The sequence below is a fragment of the Phycodurus eques genome, chromosome 13, assembly GCF_024500275.1.
Source record: "Phycodurus eques isolate BA_2022a chromosome 13, UOR_Pequ_1.1, whole genome shotgun sequence".
Taxonomy (NCBI): Eukaryota; Metazoa; Chordata; class Actinopteri; order Syngnathiformes; family Syngnathidae; genus Phycodurus; species Phycodurus eques.
The window spans coordinates 158,000-176,187 of NC_084537.1; the positions used below are offsets into that span (position 1 = coordinate 158,000).

At 43.7% G+C, this 18,188-nt stretch overlaps 1 protein-coding gene across 7 annotated transcripts in view; it reads right to left on the bottom strand.

Moving 5' to 3' along the window:
* Positions 1–18,188, bottom strand: part of LOC133411390 (junctophilin-1-like) — a 31,640-nt gene that overhangs the window by 6,334 nt on the left and 7,118 nt on the right. For 2 of the 7 annotated variants that reach the window (XM_061693725.1, XM_061693724.1), the window contains exons 2-4: positions 16,847–17,606; positions 8,189–8,307; positions 6,807–7,085 (exon numbers count right to left, since the gene is read on the bottom strand). In XM_061693725.1, the coding sequence (XP_061549709.1) occupies positions 6,807–7,085; positions 8,189–8,307; positions 16,847–17,606 (1,158 nt within the window). Of the gene's footprint in view, positions 1–6,806; positions 7,086–8,188; positions 8,308–16,846; positions 17,607–18,188 lie in introns of those variants that run through there. The other 5 variants (XM_061693726.1, XM_061693728.1, XR_009769656.1 and 2 more) reach the window with 5 other exon arrangements.

Below are 18,188 nucleotides of genomic sequence, written 5' to 3' on the forward strand. Positions count from 1 at the left end.
CCGCTCGCCACTGGTGATAACCTACAGTACAAAGTATTTTTTTGAGTACTGGGTGGCCGGGTGTCGGGGCGCCTCGGTGGGGCCGGCGTACCGCCCTGGGTCCCTCGGTGTGGGACGTGTCCCGTCCGCCGGGCTGCTCTCGGGTGGACCTCTGGGCCTGATCCCGCCCCTCAATTGATTGGGTGGGGTCCTCAGCCGCCGCAGTGCGACCACAGCAGTTACAGGAGACTTCTGTCTGTCTTCGTGCATGTAAAACGGTATCAATTCACTTGCATGTATCCGCAGGCACACACCCCTAGGACTCTTTTCACTGGGTGTGGGGTCACGCACTTACTCCGACAAATAACTCATGAATAGGCAAATCACTTGAAGGTGACTGGTATTTTAAAATGGTTTAGAATAAATGTTTCCGACCATGTGACAGGGTGCATACATTTCTGTATTTTATCTTTATTTACTCTAAAGACAAATTTTTACAGAAGGAACATATTTTGACAAACCAACTTTATGGCCTCACGTCAGCCAATAAATAATGCCAACAACAACAATCACAAAACACAACCAAACATTAGTAAACACACACACACAAAGATATCTCAAACAGAAAAGAATAGAAAATAACTTTATTGTCACTGTCACAGGAACAATGAATATCAGTTAGGCATCTGACAATTTTCAGCGTTGAGGTAAAACATAAGCATGCAATTTTCAAAGAGACACTTATTTACAGAACAGAACAGCGATTGACATTTAGGAAAATTTCCATAGTATGATATGGTAGTAGAGTGGTTATTTACATTTAGTTATTGCAGATTTTTTATTTGAAACTTTTAAAATACGTATATAAGAAATGTATTGAACATATGATCATAAATACTTGAAATGAAAACATTAAGAACAAACATTTAAATACAGTACATTTTAACTGCAAAGCTGCAAAATATATTTTTTGCTTCACTCTCACGTCGTATGTGTTCATATTTCTCTAAAAGGAACTTGAGAATTGTATTTTGTGTCCATTGTCATTTTGGCACTGGGCTTGTCATTCTGGCGTCTCGTGTCCTGTTGTAGAAGACGCTTGCCTTGTTGCATCCCTGTGGAGGAAAAGGCGTGCGGTTATTTATTAAGTTGACCTCGTGTGTTTAGTAAACCCGATGTCAGATGAGGACATTCACGGGGAATCACATCTAACGGTTTCGCGGCGATGAAATAACGCATTACATGAGTGATGAGGCTACGGCTCAACTATAAGGGAAGCGAACGTCACAGTATACTCGGCAGCGACATTAATAGGGATGCCTATATTAGCTACATAGCTTCTAAATGTGATTTAGCTGTCCAATTATTCTTTCTAATCGTTCCTAAAATGCAGTATATTGCGGTGAAGTGCGTTCGATGTGAATTTGTCACTGTTGTCTGCCGGTAATTAGCGATACGCGAGCTCGTCATAACAAACCGTTTAGCCAACAATTCAAAACATGGCCTATATTTACGTTGATAAAAGCATGACTGACACGAGTAACAATATCAATAATTATGCTTACTTACATTTATGTACTTCCTCGTGCGTTCCGCCGTCTTCTAAGCAAGCTTTTCGCCTGTCAGCGGGGGCTGAGTCCCATACCCCTCGCTTTCAAGTGAGCTCCCCGACCACACTTGGGCTACTGTATACTATATATTCAAGGGGTCTAAACCCCTTTGTCTTACCCATTTCCCTCGGAAATGGGATACCCCTTTGTTCTCGTGCACGTGCAAAACCAAGGAATAAAACAAATGGGAAGGGCTAAGGGGTAGGCTCTTAAATGTCCTGTGGCATTTTCCAGAGGGAAGGGGGCAGAAAAGCGAGTGTCCGGGATGAGAGGGTCTTTAATAATTCACTTGGCTTTTCACATTAATCTGCCAGTGTAGGCGTCCTTGTTGGTGGGTAGTGTACCTCCAATCACCCCTGCTTTCACCATACGCTGCAGGTCCTTCCTGTTCTTTGCAGTACATCTTGAAGCAACTTGTGCAGCAGTAGATTGGGGGCTCGACATCTTGGATTATAAAAGTTTATCAGCAGGTGTTGGGGGAGCTGGGCTCAGTGTAGTTTCATGAGGAGGTACAGTCTTTGACCTGCTTTTCTCACCTGATGGGAGATGTTGGTTAACCAGGTGAGGTCTGCCGAGATGTGGATGCTGAAGAAATTTAAGTTTTTCCCCCTCTCGATCTTCCTCTTCTCTCTCTTCCCCATCAATAAAGAGGGTGGTGTTGTCATATGCTGCCCTGCAGTTCCATTATAGTAGCCTGCAGGGCGCTTTGCGTCCTCTCCCCCCCCTCCTCTCTGTTTCCCAATCAGCCTCATTACCACCGGTATTTAAGCCTGCCTGTTCCCGGAAATCCTCGCCAAATTATTGCAGGCTCTCCAAGGAGTACCACGGCCCACCTTACTCGAGTAAGCCACTTAACTCCTCGTTCCCTTGTTAACTCTTGTGTCTTCTCGTTCCCAGTGCTCCCCTGTGTTCCTGACCCACGTTATTCCTGCCACTATGCCAGCTGCCTGTTCTGTCCACTGCCTGCCATCTGTCCACGCCGCTGCCTGCTAACACATCCAGGACCACCTCCATAACCTTCCCTCACTAAACTGTTCATCATTTTACATCTGCCTCCGCCTGTTCTTGGGTCGAGCTACTCCCCACACGTGACAGGTGTGCTCAGTTCTTTAAGATTTTCTAAAGTCCATGATGATTTCCTTCATCTTGGTTGTATTCAGGACCAGGTTATTGATTTCACACCATCGCCTGAGATGCCGGACCTCCTCCCTTATAGTCCGACTCGTCGTTGTCCTCGATCAGCTCTACAAGAGTGGTGTCATCAGCAAATTTGACGATGGTGCTGTTGTCGGGGTGAATGGGAGAGCAGTCATATGCAAATAGGGAGGAGAGGAGGAGGCTGAGGACACATCCCTGCGGTGTTCCCATTTCAAGATCAGCTTGCAGGAGGTGTTGTTTACCATCCTGACATTCTGGAGTCTTTTGCTGAGAAAGTCTCCTCTGCAAATATGGCCCAGTCAGTAGATTCAGGCTGCTGCGGCTTTCTCAGTCCACACTTGAACTGTCTTTACAGATGGTTTATGTCTACAGAGCCTAGGTTTATAAGCAATGATCATGGACAAAGAGATGTGATCTAATCGACCGAGATGTGGCAGCAGGTTGGCTTTGAAGGCATCTGGCATGTTTGTGTAGACCTGGTCCCAAAAGTTTTTTTTACTGGTTGGAAAGTTCCTTCATTCATTCATCTTCCGTTCCGCTTATCCTCACCAGGGTCGCGGGTGTGCTGGAGCCTATCCCAGCTATCTTCGGGCGTGAGGCGGGGTACAACCTGAACTGGTTGCCAGCCAATCACAGGGCATGGTTGGAAAGTTGAATTTAAAAGAAATCTAGGCAGGATAGACTTCAAGTTTGCATGGTTAAAGTCTCCTGTTGCTATCATAACACAGTCTGGGTGCACAGACATCTGTCTATGGCACGCTGTAGCGTTTCCATGCCAACACTTGCGTTGACTTTGGGGGAACATACACTATGATAGTCGATGTGGGTTCTCTCAGCAGACAAAAGGGTTTTCACAGTAACACAAAATACTCACATGTCCAGACAGCAGAAAATGTCCTTAATTCTGGCATCAGTGCACCATCTGTTGTTCACATACACACACGGACTCGTTCATTCTGTCTGCTCTGAGCTAGCGTGTCCTGCTAGTTCAATGAAAGAGTCCAGCCAAGTCTCCGTTATTCCCATCACACAATAATCCAGCCGGCAAAGTTGCTCATCTCTTGTTGTTGGGTGACCGGGAGTTGGCGAGAAAGAGACTTGGATGGGCCGGTTTGAAGAGTTTAGCATTTAGCCTATCTTTTAGCCCACCACTCTTCGCTCACTTTTGTTTTCAATGACGCCGTTGTCTGCGCCACTTCGGCGGGGGAATGGTGTAAAAGAGGTCAGATGATCTGTGGCTCTCCAACGGAATGCAGTCCCAGTTGCCTTCGCCGAATGAATGGCTGTTACAAGCCGCTAGCAGTTCAGACCTGCGGGACTGCAAATGCGCTGTGGTTTGTTCCACTCAGGAGAATTGAGGGTAAAAACACACAAATAAACAAAAACTGTTGAAACCACTCCTAAATCTGCTACAACTTGAGTGCTGGGCTGCCGCCGGGCTGCCGTCCTCCAGCGCCACCATCTTCCTTTTAAAATATGTATAGCCATAAATGTTGAAATTATACCTTCTGGTTCATGGAAAACCAACAGATTATGTTTCTGGGGAGTAGACAATTCCACTGATGCCATATCATGATGTAAGTCAAATGGTCAAAATAAATTCTTACATGTGCACCTTTATTCAAACCCGCAACATAATTTGTGTCTTTTTCCTTGGCCCATGTGCCACTCCTCTACTAGTAAAGTTTTGTGGATTTTTATTTTTGAATCATCTTTCCCTGTCGGTAACAGAAGTGAAAATGTCGAAATTGGGCCACGTTAACAATTTTACTGCCCATGTGTCATGCGACTCCTTAGCGTTACGTCTGAGGTGTGAAAGGGAGAGGCTATGTTAAATTTGGTGTTATCCTTTTCATACTTTCTCATACTGGTCAGTGGAAGTTCATGATGGCACCTTGTGGAAAATAACTCTGAGGATATGAAAAAAAAACTTGTTCTCCATAAAGATGGTCCAGGCTATTGGAAGATTCGCAACAGCCTGAAACTCAGCTGGAGCACGGTGGCGCCAACCAAGTGAGGTCTACAAAGACAAGTGAGTCAGTATGGTGGTGGGAGTGTCGTAGTCTGGGGCACGAGTGCTGCCGGTACTGGCGTGCTCCAATTCACTGAGGAAACCAGATACACAGTGGGTACGAAAAGTATTCAGACCCCCCTGAATTTTTCACTCTTTGTAATATTTTAGCCATTTGCTAAAATAATTTAAGTTCATTTTTCCCTCAATGTACACACAGCACCCCATATTGACAGAAGAAAACAGAATTGTTGAAATCTTTGTATTTTTATTAAAAAAGAATATCGGAAATATCACACAGCCATAAGTATTCAGACCCTTTGTATAGTATTTAGTAGAGGCACCCATGTGAGCTAATACAGCCATGAGTCTTTTTGGGAAGGATGCAACAAGTTTTTCACACCTGGATTTGGGGATCCTCTGCCATTCCTCCTTGCAGATCCTCTCCAGTTCTGTCAGGTTGGATGGTGAACGTTGGTGGACAGCCATTTTCAGGTCTCTCCAGAGATGCTCAATTGGGGTTAAGTCAGGGCTCTGGCTGGGCCATTCAAGAACAGTCACGGAGATGTTCTGATGCCAATCTTTCGTTATTTTAGCTGTGTGCTTAGGGTCATTGTCTTGTTGGAAGGTGTAACTTCGGCCCAGTCTGAGGTCTTGAGCACTCTGGAGAAGGTTTTTGTCCAGGATATCCCTGTACTTGGCCGCATTCATCTTTCCTTCGATTGCAACCAGTCGTCCTGTCCCTGCAGATGAAAAACACCCCCACAACATGATGCTGCTACCACCATGCTTCACTGTTGGGACTGTATTGGACAGGTGATGAGCAGTGCCTGGTTTTCTCCATACATACCGCTTAGAATTAAGACCAAAAAGTTCTATCATGGTCTCATCAGACCAGATAATCTTATTTCTCACCATCTTGGAGTCCTTCATGTGTTTTTTTAGCAAACTCCATGCAGGCTTTCATGTGTCTCGCACTGAGCAGAGGTTTACGTAGGGCCACTCTGCCATAAAGCCCCGACTGGTGGAGGGCTGCAGTGATGGTTGACTTTCGAGAACTTACTCCCATCTCCCGACTCCATCTCTGGAGATCAGGCACAGTGATCTTTGGGTTCTTCTTTACCTCTCTCACCAAGGCTCTTCTCCCCCGATTGCTCAGTTTGGCCGGACGGCCAGCTATAGGAAGGGTTCTGGTCGTCCCAAACGTCTTCCATTTCAGGATTATGGAGGCCACTGTGCTCTCAGGAACCTTAAATGCATCAGAATTGTTTTTGTAACCTTGGCCAGATCTGTGCCTTGCCACAATTCTGTCTCTGAGCTCTTCAGGCAGTTCCTTCGACCTCATGATTCTCCTTTGCTGTGACATGCGCTGTGAGCTGTAAGGTCTTATATAGACAGAGGTGTGGCTTTCCTAATCAAGTCCAATCAAACACAGCTGGACTCCAATGAAGGTGAAGAACCATCTCAAGGATGATCAGAAGAAATGTACAGCACCCGAGTTCAATATAGGAGTGTCACAGCAAAGGGTCTGAATACTTATGGCTGTGTGATATTTCAGTTTTACAACTGATAATATACAATACAATTTATTTTTTTCTATCAATATGGGGTGTTGTGTGTATGCAGGAAAAACATGAACTTAAATGATCTTAGCAAATGGCTGCAATATAACAAAGAGTGAAATTTTTAATTATTAATCAAGGTTCACAAAAAAAACATGTCTACAGTGTGCATCAATTGTTCTTCAACTTCAAAATGTGCTGACATTTTGCGCACCAACCCCTTACCAACCACATATTAGCCATTCCTAGTTGAGACTCCCCAATAACTATAAGGACAAATCCCCCACTTCCTTCCTCCATGGAGGAAATAAGAATGTTGACAACATGAGGACAAGTTGTTTCTTTAGGACATCAAACTAAAACACCACTTTCAAAATAAAAGCATGTAACTTATTTTAATTTTTACTTCCTAAATGATTTCCTCAAGACCTTACAATGGCCAATCAGACTGCGGATACAAAACAACAACAATCAAACATATTTTACCTTTAGTTAAAGCCTCAGCTGTTGAGGTTTTGTTTACTTTCCCAGGAGGCTTTGGGGGACTGACAGTGGCAGATGGTTTACTGCTGAAGACGGTCTTCTTTGTGGGAGTTGGTGAGGGAGTGGGGCTGGGGCCAGGACTCTGAGATGGAGAATGTGTTGGTGTTGTGCCTTTCCGGTAGAAATGAGGGCTACTTGACGGAGTTTTCTCCATTTTACTCTCTTCAGGGACATCCTTCACCTCCACTGGTTCATTGTATTTCTGCCGTATATAGTCTGGGCCTGCAATGCAGTTTCCAAAAGTAAACCATACTGTATAGGGTTAGGGTGTTGCACCAGGTATCAATACCAATACCAATGGATCTATTTTGCCTTAAAACATAGCACGGTGCCACTTTGACAGCTCTCCATTTGGAACAATTCGGTACTACCGTATTTACCGGACTATAAGTAGCTGCGGAGTAAAAGTCGCACCAGCTAAAAATGCATAATAAAGAAGGAAAAAACATATGTAAGTCGCATTTTTGGGGGGAAATTTATTTGATAAAATCCAACACCAAGAACAGACATTTAGTCTTGAAAGGCAATTTAAAATAAAAATGGAATAGAGAACAACAGGCTGAATAGGTGTACGGTATGCTTAGGTAACACATTCAGCTAACGTTACATGACGCATAAACAACGAACTGAGAACGTGCCTGGTATGTTAACGTAACATAACAGTTATTCAGATGACTATAGCATAAAGAACATGCTAACAAGTTTACCAAACCATCAGTGTCACTCCAAATCACTAAATCCAATGAAATCTTCATCCTTGGTCTCACTTCTAAACAACTCGGCTAACTCCGGAGGTAGACGATGCACCGCTTCCTCTCCTACGTCACTTTCGTCAGACTCAGTCAGTTGCAGGTACAGATACACAGGCCTAGAGCGCCCTCTTGCGGTTGTCAGAGTGAAAATAGCATGTGAAATGATCTAATAAAGTGTTAATAATTTCACATATAAGTCGCTCCGGAATCTAAATCGCCCCCCCGGCCAAACTATGAAAAAAAATGCGCTTTATAGTCCGAAAAATACGGTACTCGCCCTGAGTGGTGTGCTAAACACTTTGCTCCAAGCGTTAGCACACGTTAGCATTAACACGCATTAGCAGACCAATTTCGGAAATCGGGAAGTTGGAGAAGAATAAAAATTCACCGAATGCAAAAGGATAAACAGCTTAATATCGAAGCGCTTTAGAGGTTCAAATAAATGGAGGTTCATGCCTTGCCTTGACTTTTTAACATCAAAATTGTCCTAAATCAGCTAAAAAAATCTTAAAACAAGTTGGTTGTTGACCACTGTAATCTGTTCTTAAATTGTTGTGCCAATGCCATCGTTACCTGGCTGATAGAAACTTGGTGAGAGTTCTCTGGCCACAGCTCTTGCAATATCGGAGTCTTGGCTGGCTGACTGTGCGGCCTGATCTGCTGCCTCTGCTTTGGCCCGAGTGTGAGATGTCCTGCAAAGATTCATAGTTTAGTAATGGCAAGAAAAAGGACATGAGGGTGGCACTTTGATTTATAATACAATTTTGCAACTGCAAAAGTAACTAAAACTAGGAATGCATGGTCGTTAGGAACGACATTGCAACCCACAGACCACCCTCCGAATGGTTGATAAGGTACAGGTATCGTATACATACAGTTCCAGTCAAAAGTTTGTAGATACCTGGTCATTAATAGCATTAGGGTACTTTTGACTGGTGCTGTATGTGTATGTCAGGATTATTTTAACCAACAAGTTTACACCATGGAAGGAGACAGAAGTCAGAGTCAAGAAACTCGAGTTAAGTAACTTTGCAAAGGGAGAGCAGCTACAAGAACAAGCACCGCGCTTATATCTCCCAACTCCTCTTAGGTGCCTGTCCTTGCTCAGCTCTTTTTATTAAGGCTTGAGTAGGTGGTATCACATTACATGACCTTTTAAGGAATCATTTGTTGTCAGTGCCTGGAGGTGTGGGGGTTTATTGCCCTGTGGAATATGCATTGTAGTACTTTTCCAAACTGCTCGTTTGCAGTGAGCAAGGGTGCTATCATCGCAATGCAGTTACAGCAACACTGTATTTTTATGCAATAATATATACAATGTTTCCATCGATGTACCTTAAAGGTTGTTCCACAAAATAGGTTCAGATAAACAGATTAGCAGCAGTTTTGATTCATTTGATTAATTATTTGATTGTTTTGCTTACAGTGTACGCCAACTGGCTCCATTATTGACTTGCACAATCTATTGTGAACCAAGACAAATTTTTGCCTTCACAAAGACAATAATGCTTCTGCGTGATTATTCAAACAGAGAGCTGTGTCTAATATTTTCACGTTCTCATTCAGTTAAATGAGGTCCCCAAAATAAAAAAAGGGGTGTAACAATTCATTCATTATATCGATGTATCGATTTATATTCCTACGATCCAATTGGATCGATCTTTCCTCGGCTAGTTAGCCTTCGGATGAAATTATATATCGATTTAAATTGTTTTAAAAGATAAATCAATCAATTGTACCAATACTAGGAAATAACACTTTGTATTTAAGCACAGCAGACTTTTTATGGCTGTGTGTGTGTGTGTGGTTTTTTTAGCACTTCTAATGACAAAGATGTTACTCGATTAAGTTTTCCTGTCTGAGATGTCGCAGGGCATCATGGGAGCATCAAACTGTGTCTTTTTTTTCTGGCGCTATTGAGTGGGCCGGCCTGAGAAGCAAACCACATCTCCCATGATCCCTTGCAACGTGTGCAGGGGATCATGGGAGATGTCGGGGAATACAAGCAATATGAGAACTTGAATTGAAAAGTTGATTTACAATCACCGGTAGTGATGTTACGGGTTGTGCCGAGTTTTCGAGGCGTGTGTCGAGTAATGGCGGGGGCGTGTCCGCAAAGCGCGTATCGAGGCTTGCTTTTTTTTAGAGGAGGAGCCGGAAGTGATGATGTCTGAAGCCTCTCCGCCTGGCTGTACCATGTGACCGATTCGGGAAGCGCTTCAGGGTTTGCCACGAGAGTTGACAGCAACATAAACCCCTCATGCAGGCTTCATTCAAAATCGTGTGTTTTTTATAGAGTTGCGGGCAGCCCAGAGTTTGGATAAAGATTTTGTAGTTAGTATAGGCTAACAAGAGTTTGGAGAGTGTTGACAGCAGAGTTTGGACATAGCTTGGACAGTAGCGAGCGATTACGTCACTCCCCGAAATCCTTGGAAACGGGCTGCTGCCCTCTCACCTGGCACCCTGGTCTAATAGGCAAGCCGTTGGAGCACTCGACTCTCAACCTGGGGTATGGTGGTCATGAAGCTACCGGGATCCCGTACCGTTCACGCATGCAGCTGAGAGCAAGAGCTGGGTCTGCCATAAGTTCAATCGGCAGGAAAGTTACGAGCGCACCCCGAGGGGACAATTTTTCTTCTTCTGCCTCTTTTGTTTTATTCTTCTACATCGTTTTTCTCCAACTAAACCTACTTCGTTTTCCTCCTGAGATGTCCGGAGAAAGACCATCCCCACCGACCAACTGAATTACGGTCGTGAGTACCGCACAACATGCGTTGCTAGAATGTACAATATTAGTGCCTAAAAAAATTAGGGAAATTACTAGCTTCACACAAAATCCCAACATTGTGCTCTCTCTGTCGTTCGGACTGAACGCATTAAACGCTCACGTTTTCAACTTTAGTGTAGCGACACACAATGTTCTATTTCCCTTTTCGTACGCCTATTTTCTTTCTTTCACCATTATTAGTGCTATTTTCTTCCTGTAGTTAGAGTCTGTGTGTTTCCCTATAGATCCCTTGTCGATGTCATTACATATTCTATAAAATTACACTCCTTGTTGTGTTTTGAGTTTAATAATGAAACCTCTGTCATCTACGACTCGTATTTCATAAAATGTAGCAACCTTTAGATTTTGAGACTGATAAAAGGGTTCTTCAACTTTTTTTTCCCTTTTCCTTTCTGTTTTTGTTTTATTTTTGTGCATTGTCATCATCAGCCAAACCTGCTTCATTTTCCTCCTGAGATGCGCAGAGACAGACCACCCCAAAGACCCCTGGATCTACAGTCGTGAGTAGGACACAACAATCGTTGCCAGCATCTACAAAATTAGTGCCTAATAATTTGGGGGAAATTACTAGCTTCACACAAGCTCCAACTTTGTACTCGCTCAACACGGTGCAACCTATTCACGCTCAATTTTAGTCCAGCAACACACGGTCCTATCTTCCCTTTTCCCTTACCGAGTGTTACTTTCTTTCTGTAGTTAGACCCCTCTGTGCCTTTCCCTATAGATCCCTCGTAGATTTCATTTAATATTCTATAAAATTTCATTCCGTGTTGTGTTTTGTGTGTGATTTGGAGTTTAACAATGAGCCTCTGTAATCTAGAACTCGTATTTCCCAAGTGTAGCAACCTTCAGATTATGAGACTGATAAAAGGTTTCTCTACGCTTTTCCTACATTTTACACACATAAAAAAAGAGACATGGTGCCCTTTACGAGACAAAATAGCTCGATTATAATGTAGCCTAGCAAGCTAGTGCTAGCACGAATGGTTGTACGTAAACATGCCACCGTTCTGTCGAATCATTAAAGTAATTTAATTACAGTAAGTTAGCACCCTTTATTTCTGTCATGTTGTAATGTTGGTTTGACATGACTGATTAGAATACATGACCTGACTTGAGCAGTGATTTCCAACCTTGATGGAGCCAAGGAACATATTTTACAATTGAAAAATCTCACAGCACACCAACAAATAAAAATGTCACAAAAAGTGGATACATTAATTACTGTATTTACTACCTGCCATCCAATAGAAGGCCATTAATTTGTTCTGTCTGTCACTATGCCTCACCGGCATAAATAGAGGAACAAAGATATATTATTTATTGTAAATATAATTTTTTGAGCAATTAAGTACACAAGCATATACAGTAAATGAACAGGTCATTTTAATAGACACATTCCTCCATCTTGTAATCGGATCGGTGATCGGCCCCAAAAATCCTGATCGTGTAAAGCCTCATTATAACGTTAAGCGTAAATTCATGCTAAACCGGAAGCAACGCAGGGGTCGCTGCTTCGATTAATTTATTTCTTAAATAAATTACGTTTCATCCAAACGCCAATATAGGCTACACTGTGTAGCTGGTAATATGAAGTTAGGAGGTATTATGTATTGAGGTATTGAACGTGTTATATGAGTTTACCATACCCAAAACATAAACAGAAGACAAGGGAATATATCACGAGTTATACAAACACACGCGCACACACACGACTGTTGGATTCTTCATTTGAAATGCTTTTCCAGGCCTTTATTGCAGCCTCTTTCAGGTCTTGTTTGTTTCTGGGGGGTTCTCCACTCTTTCTCCTCTTCAGGAGGTAAAATGCATGCTGTATTGGGTTAAGGTCCGGTGATTGACTTGGCCAGTCTAAGACCTTCCAATTTTTCCCACTGATGAAGTCCTTTGTTGTGTTGGCAGTGTGTTTTGGGTCATTGTCATGTTGCATGATGAAGCTTCTCCCGATTATTTTGGATGAATTTTTCTGTAAAAGGGTTTTGTAGACTTCTTAAAAGGGTTTTGTAGACTTCAGAATTCAATCTGCTGCTACCATCATGAGTTATATCATCAATAAAGACTAGTGAGCCCATTCCAGAAGCAGCCATGCAAGCCCAAGCCATTTTATTACCTCCACCAAACTTCACAGATGAGTTTGTGTGTTTAGGACCATAAGCAGATCCTCTCTTTCTCCATACTTTGGTCTTTCCGTCACTTTGGCAGAGGTTAATCTTTGTCTCATCAGTCCATAAAACTTTGTTCCTTTTGTGGCTCATCTCTGTACTTCTTTGCAAAATCCAGTATGGCCCTCAGATTGTTTTTGCTGATGAGTGGTTTGCATCCTGTGGTATGGCATTTATACATTTCTTCTCTCGAAGTCTTCTTCAAACAGTGGATTGTGATACCTTCACCCCTGCCCTATGGAGGTTGGGCAAACCATTTTGTCTGACAATTTAAAGAAAAATGCATCCAACCTAATCGGGAGAAGCTTCATCATGCAACAAGTCAATGACCCAAAACACACTGCAACACAATAAAGGACTTGATCAGGGGGAAAAAGTGGAAGTTCTTAGACTGGCCAAGTCAATCACTGGACCTTAACCAAATAGAGCATGCATTTTACCTCCTGAAGAGGAGACTAAAGGGAGAAACCCCCAGAAACAAACAAGAACTGAAAGAGGCTGCAGTAAAAGCATTTCAAATGAAGAATGCAACAGTCTGGTGAAATCAATGGGTTGCAGGCTTGATGCAGTTATTGCAAGTAAGGGTTATGCCACCAAATATTAAATGTTATTCACTTTAAGTTAATTTAATTATGTCTGCTCCAATACTTTTGCTCACTTTAAAAGTGGGTGGCTTAAAACAAAAGGGGCTCTGTCCTGAGTTGTTTAAACACATCTAGCTGTTAATACCATGAAATAAAAGCTGTAAAGCTGGCCTGTCGCCCTGACATTTGTGGTCATGTAGTCCTTTGAACACCTCGTGCTGGACCACCTCAAGAGCGTCACAGGTCCCCTGCTAAACCCCCTGCAGTTTGCCTACAGAGTCTGTGGATGACACAGTCAACATGGGACAGGACTTCATCCTAGAACACCTCGATGGCCCATTGACCTACGCGACAATCCTCTTCGGGGACTTCAGCTCTGCGTTCAATACCATCTTCCCCGAACCCCTCTCCTCTAAGCTTCTCAAGCTCAGCGTCTCACCTGCCATCTGCCAGTGGATTTACAGGTTCCTGACGGGCAGGACACAGCAGGTGAGGCTGGGGGACACCGCCTCATCCACATGCACCACCAGCACCGGGGTGCCCCAAGGATGTGTCCTCTCTCTGCTGCTCTTCAATCTCTACACTAACAACTGCACTTCAACGCACCCGGCTGTCAAACTCCTGAAGTTTGCATACGACACAACAGTCATCGGGCTCGTCAAAGACGATGACGAGTCTGCGTATTGAAAGGAAGTGGAGCGGCTGGAGCTGGGGTGCGTCCGACACAACCTGGAGCTGAACAGGCTCAAGACTGTAGCGATGATCATGGATACCAGGAAGCATCCTTCACCACAGCCGCCCCTCATGTTGTCCAACTGCCCTGTGTCAACCATCGAGGCCTTCAAGTTCCTTGGAATTACAGTCTCTCAGGACCTGAAGTGGGAGACTAACATCAACTCCATCCTCAAACAGGCCCAGCAGAGGATATACAGTGGGTACGGAAAGTTTTCAGACCCCCTTAAAATTTTCACTGTTTTTTTATATTGCAGCCATTTGTTAAAATCATTTAAGTTCATTTTTTCCTCATTAATGTACACACATCATCCCATATTGACAGGAACAAAAAAATTAATTGTTGAAATTTTTGCTGATTTATTAAAAAAGAAAAACTTAAATATCACACAGCCATAAGTATTCAGACCCTTTGCTGTGACGCTCATATATTTAACTCAGGTGCTGTCCATTTCTTCTGATGATCCTTGAGATGGTTCTACACCTTCAGTGGACTCCACCTGTGTTTGATTATACTGATTGTACTTGACTTGGAAAGCCACACCCCCTGTCTATATAAGACCTTACAGCTCACAGTGCATGTCAGAGCAAATGAGAATCGTGAGCTCAAAGGAACTGCCCGAAGAGCTCAGAGACAGAATTGTGGCAAGGCACAGATCTGGCCAAGATTACAAAAAAAGATTCTGCTGTACTTAAGTGTCCTAAGAGCACAGTGGCCTCCATAATCCTGAAATGGAAGGCGTTTGAGACGACAAGAACCTTTCTTAGAGCTGGCCATCCGGCCAAAGTGAGGTTCGGGGGAGAAGAGCCTTGGTGAGGGAGGTAAAGAAGAAAAAAAAAAAGGACAAACTCCCACTGCAACAGATAACCAAAACTGCTGAAAAACTTGTTGGTACCCCCAATCTACCCCTGAGGCCTTGCACGGTGCCAGAACTAAGGCAAGAGCATGCAAAATCCTCTTGGACCCTCCACATCCTGGTCACCACCTCTTCCAGCTTCTCCAGGTAGGCGCTATTGAACAATGCAAACTAAAACTAGCAGACATTCCAACAGCTTCTTCCCTCTTGCCATTAACTTCAACAGTTAACTTACAATTCCTTTGTACATGCTGCCAATTTTGTCTTGAGATTGCTGTCACATCTCTGTCGGGGCAATTATATATTATTCATGCACTCACTGTAGTAGTCTCGCCACTCTGCACTACTTGCAAGTCTGTTGTTGACCGATACTGGCCACTCATGTGCTTGAGAAGTATCTGCACCATTTGCACAATTGACATTGTTCCAGATTTTTGCATTGTTGGTCACTTTAAACTGCTTAAATTTCTTGAAGTCCCTGCACCATTTGCACAATGGTCACTGTCCCAGACTATTGCTCTATTAGTCATTTTAAACTGTTCTAAATTGCTATAGGACTCATCATCACCATCACTCATCATCATTTGCGCAATGTCCAAAAAATAAATAAATTAACTAATTAATACAAAAATACAAATCATTTAAAAAGTATCGGCATTACCACATTACTGGTAACCTTTCACTGTTCAGTGACTCGCCGTACTGTGTTTTTATGGTTTATGTCTCAAAAAACAAACAACATTTCACACTCACATTCACACCTACGGGCAATTTAGAGTAATCAATTAACCTACTGTGCATGCTTTTGGGATGTGGGAGAAAACCGGAGTGCCAGGAGAAAACCCACACAGGCACGGGGAGAACATGAGAACCACACACAGGCGAGGCCGGGATTTTAACCCCGGTCCACAGAACTGTGAGGCGGATGCGCTCACCAGTCGTCCACTGTGCCGCCTAAAGATGATTCTGATTCTGATATTCATCTTTTGATCTGAAACCCAAATGTCTTCAGTATACATCAAAAACAAAGGAATTGACTTTGGGGATCCAATACTTTTGGAGGGGACCGTATATATACACATACATACATACACACATACACACACACACACACATACACAAAATAGATATGTTTGTGACCTCCTGGATGAGTTGTCGCTGTGCTCTTCAGTAATTTTTGTAGGCTGGCCACTCCTGTGAGGATTCACCACTGCTCCATGTTTTCTCCATTTGAGGATAATTTCACTGTGGTTTTCTGGAAACCTAAATCTTCAGAATGGCTTTTTAACTCTTTTCACACTCATAGATGTCAATTTATTTTTCATCTCTTCTTGAATTTCAAACCGGTTCTATTTGAGTATAATTAATAAATAAACTCACCATTTAAAAACAGCATTTTATGTTTACTTGGGTTATCTTTTTTCTGATGTTTACATTTGTTTGATGATCTTAAACATTACATGAGCACGGCGTGACGCAGAGGATAAATGTATGCCCTGCAACCGGAGGGTCTTCAGTTTGTATCCCCGACGAGCACGTGTCATCGTCGTTTCCCTGGGCAAGACACTTAACCCACATTGCATTAGTGAATTAATGTGGTTGGATGTAGGCACGGAATGGCACCACTGCTTCTGTCAGACTGCCTGCCCCAGGTCAGCTGTGGTTAGACAAGAAGTTTACAACCACTAGGGTGTGACTGTGGGGTTAACGAATAGTGTGTGAATTTTGTAACGCGTCTTTGAGTGCCTTATGCGTTATCAAAATTTAAAGTATTATTGAAGTGGGAAAACTATTCAAAAATATAAGAATTTAAGAGTGGGGGGGGGGGGCAATACTTTCTCACAGCAGTATGAATGTATGTACATGTATGTATGTATGTACTGTATGTATGTGTCACTCGCAGTATTGCCAATATGGCAAAATAACATTTTGTGTTGTGTGAAACATTGTACCACGTTACCGGGGACGGTATGATTGCACAGCACTACGACAAACTAATGCATCCTTTTTAAGTGTGACGTAAACTTCACAGAAAGGACTGAGCTATCAGTGAGGAGGGGTGAATTGAGTTTCTATCACGGGGATATTACCTGGAGATGGCAATCTCCACTTTAGTTCTGGCAATGGCTGCAGCTCTCACTGCTCCTTCGATGGCTCGATCCACCTTTTGTTTGGTCTTGGTGTTCTTCAGTGGGATTAACTGCTTTCTGATCCCTCGGGCCAACACATTGTTCTTGTACTTCCCTTCTTCTTTGGTGCCATCAGGAAAGATGGTACAGCCATAGCCTTGGCGCTTATTGTTTAACCATTCTCCTTCGTACTTCATGCCGTTGGAACGCTCTGAGACACCAAAGCCATTGCGTTTGTCATTCTTCCACTCGCCCATGTAGGACTCAGTAGTCGTGGCATCTACATTGTCCTCAAAAGTCAAGTAGTCATCACTGGGGTCTCCGTCTCCAAAGCTGATAGTGGAATTGGCATCACTTGAACTGATACGACTCATAGTGGTTTCACTACGTGCTGAGCTGCGCTTACTGGTGATAGATGAGCGCGAATCTGATTTACGCAATCGTTGTAGACTCCCAAAAAGAGAGCCACGGCGGAAGAGACCCTTCTTTTTGTCAGTACCTTCTCCATCTGAATGGAAGTTGAGCACAAAGCCACCACGTGTGCCAGCAGGGCTGTCAGATAGACTGTCTCGCAAAACTGTGCCATTACTCTGCTCACTACGCAGGGAAGCCAGTGAAGTTCGAAGTGGTGAGCGGATGACTGATGCCATACCATATGGGACACTCTGACGAACACCATAGCCATGACGCATCCCACCAGTCCACTGACCCTGGTATGTACCTACAGCAACAACAAAGAGAGAAAAACAGAAACACATCTCAACACAAGAAAACCTTGTGAATTTGCAGTAAGCATTTCGAAGGGCCAAGTGGTCTCAAAGAAGGTAAGAATAAAATTAAATACAGACATGAAAAAAATATTTTACTAACATAGATAATATGCACCCCTCCTTGAGCCGTCACCTTGTTGTGGTGGAGGGGTTTGTGTGTCCCAGTGATCCTAGGAGCTAAGTTGTCTGGGGCTTTATGCCCCTGGCAGGGTCACCCATGACAAACAGGTCCTAGGTGAGGGACCAGACAAAGCACGGCTCAAAGACCCCTAAAGATGACGACAAACAATGGACTTCTTTTTCCCTTGCCCGGACGCGGGTCACCGGGGCCCCCCACTGGAGCCAGGCCTGGTGGTGGGGCTTGAAGGCGAGCGCCAGCCCGAAAGGGTAAATTGTGTCCCCCTTCCCATGGGCTCACCACCTGTGGGAGGGGCCATAGGGCTCGGGTGCAGTGTGAGCTGGGAGGTGGCCGAAGGCAGGGACCTTGGCGATCCGATCCCCGGCTACAGAAGCTGGCAGAAGGGTCGTGGAAT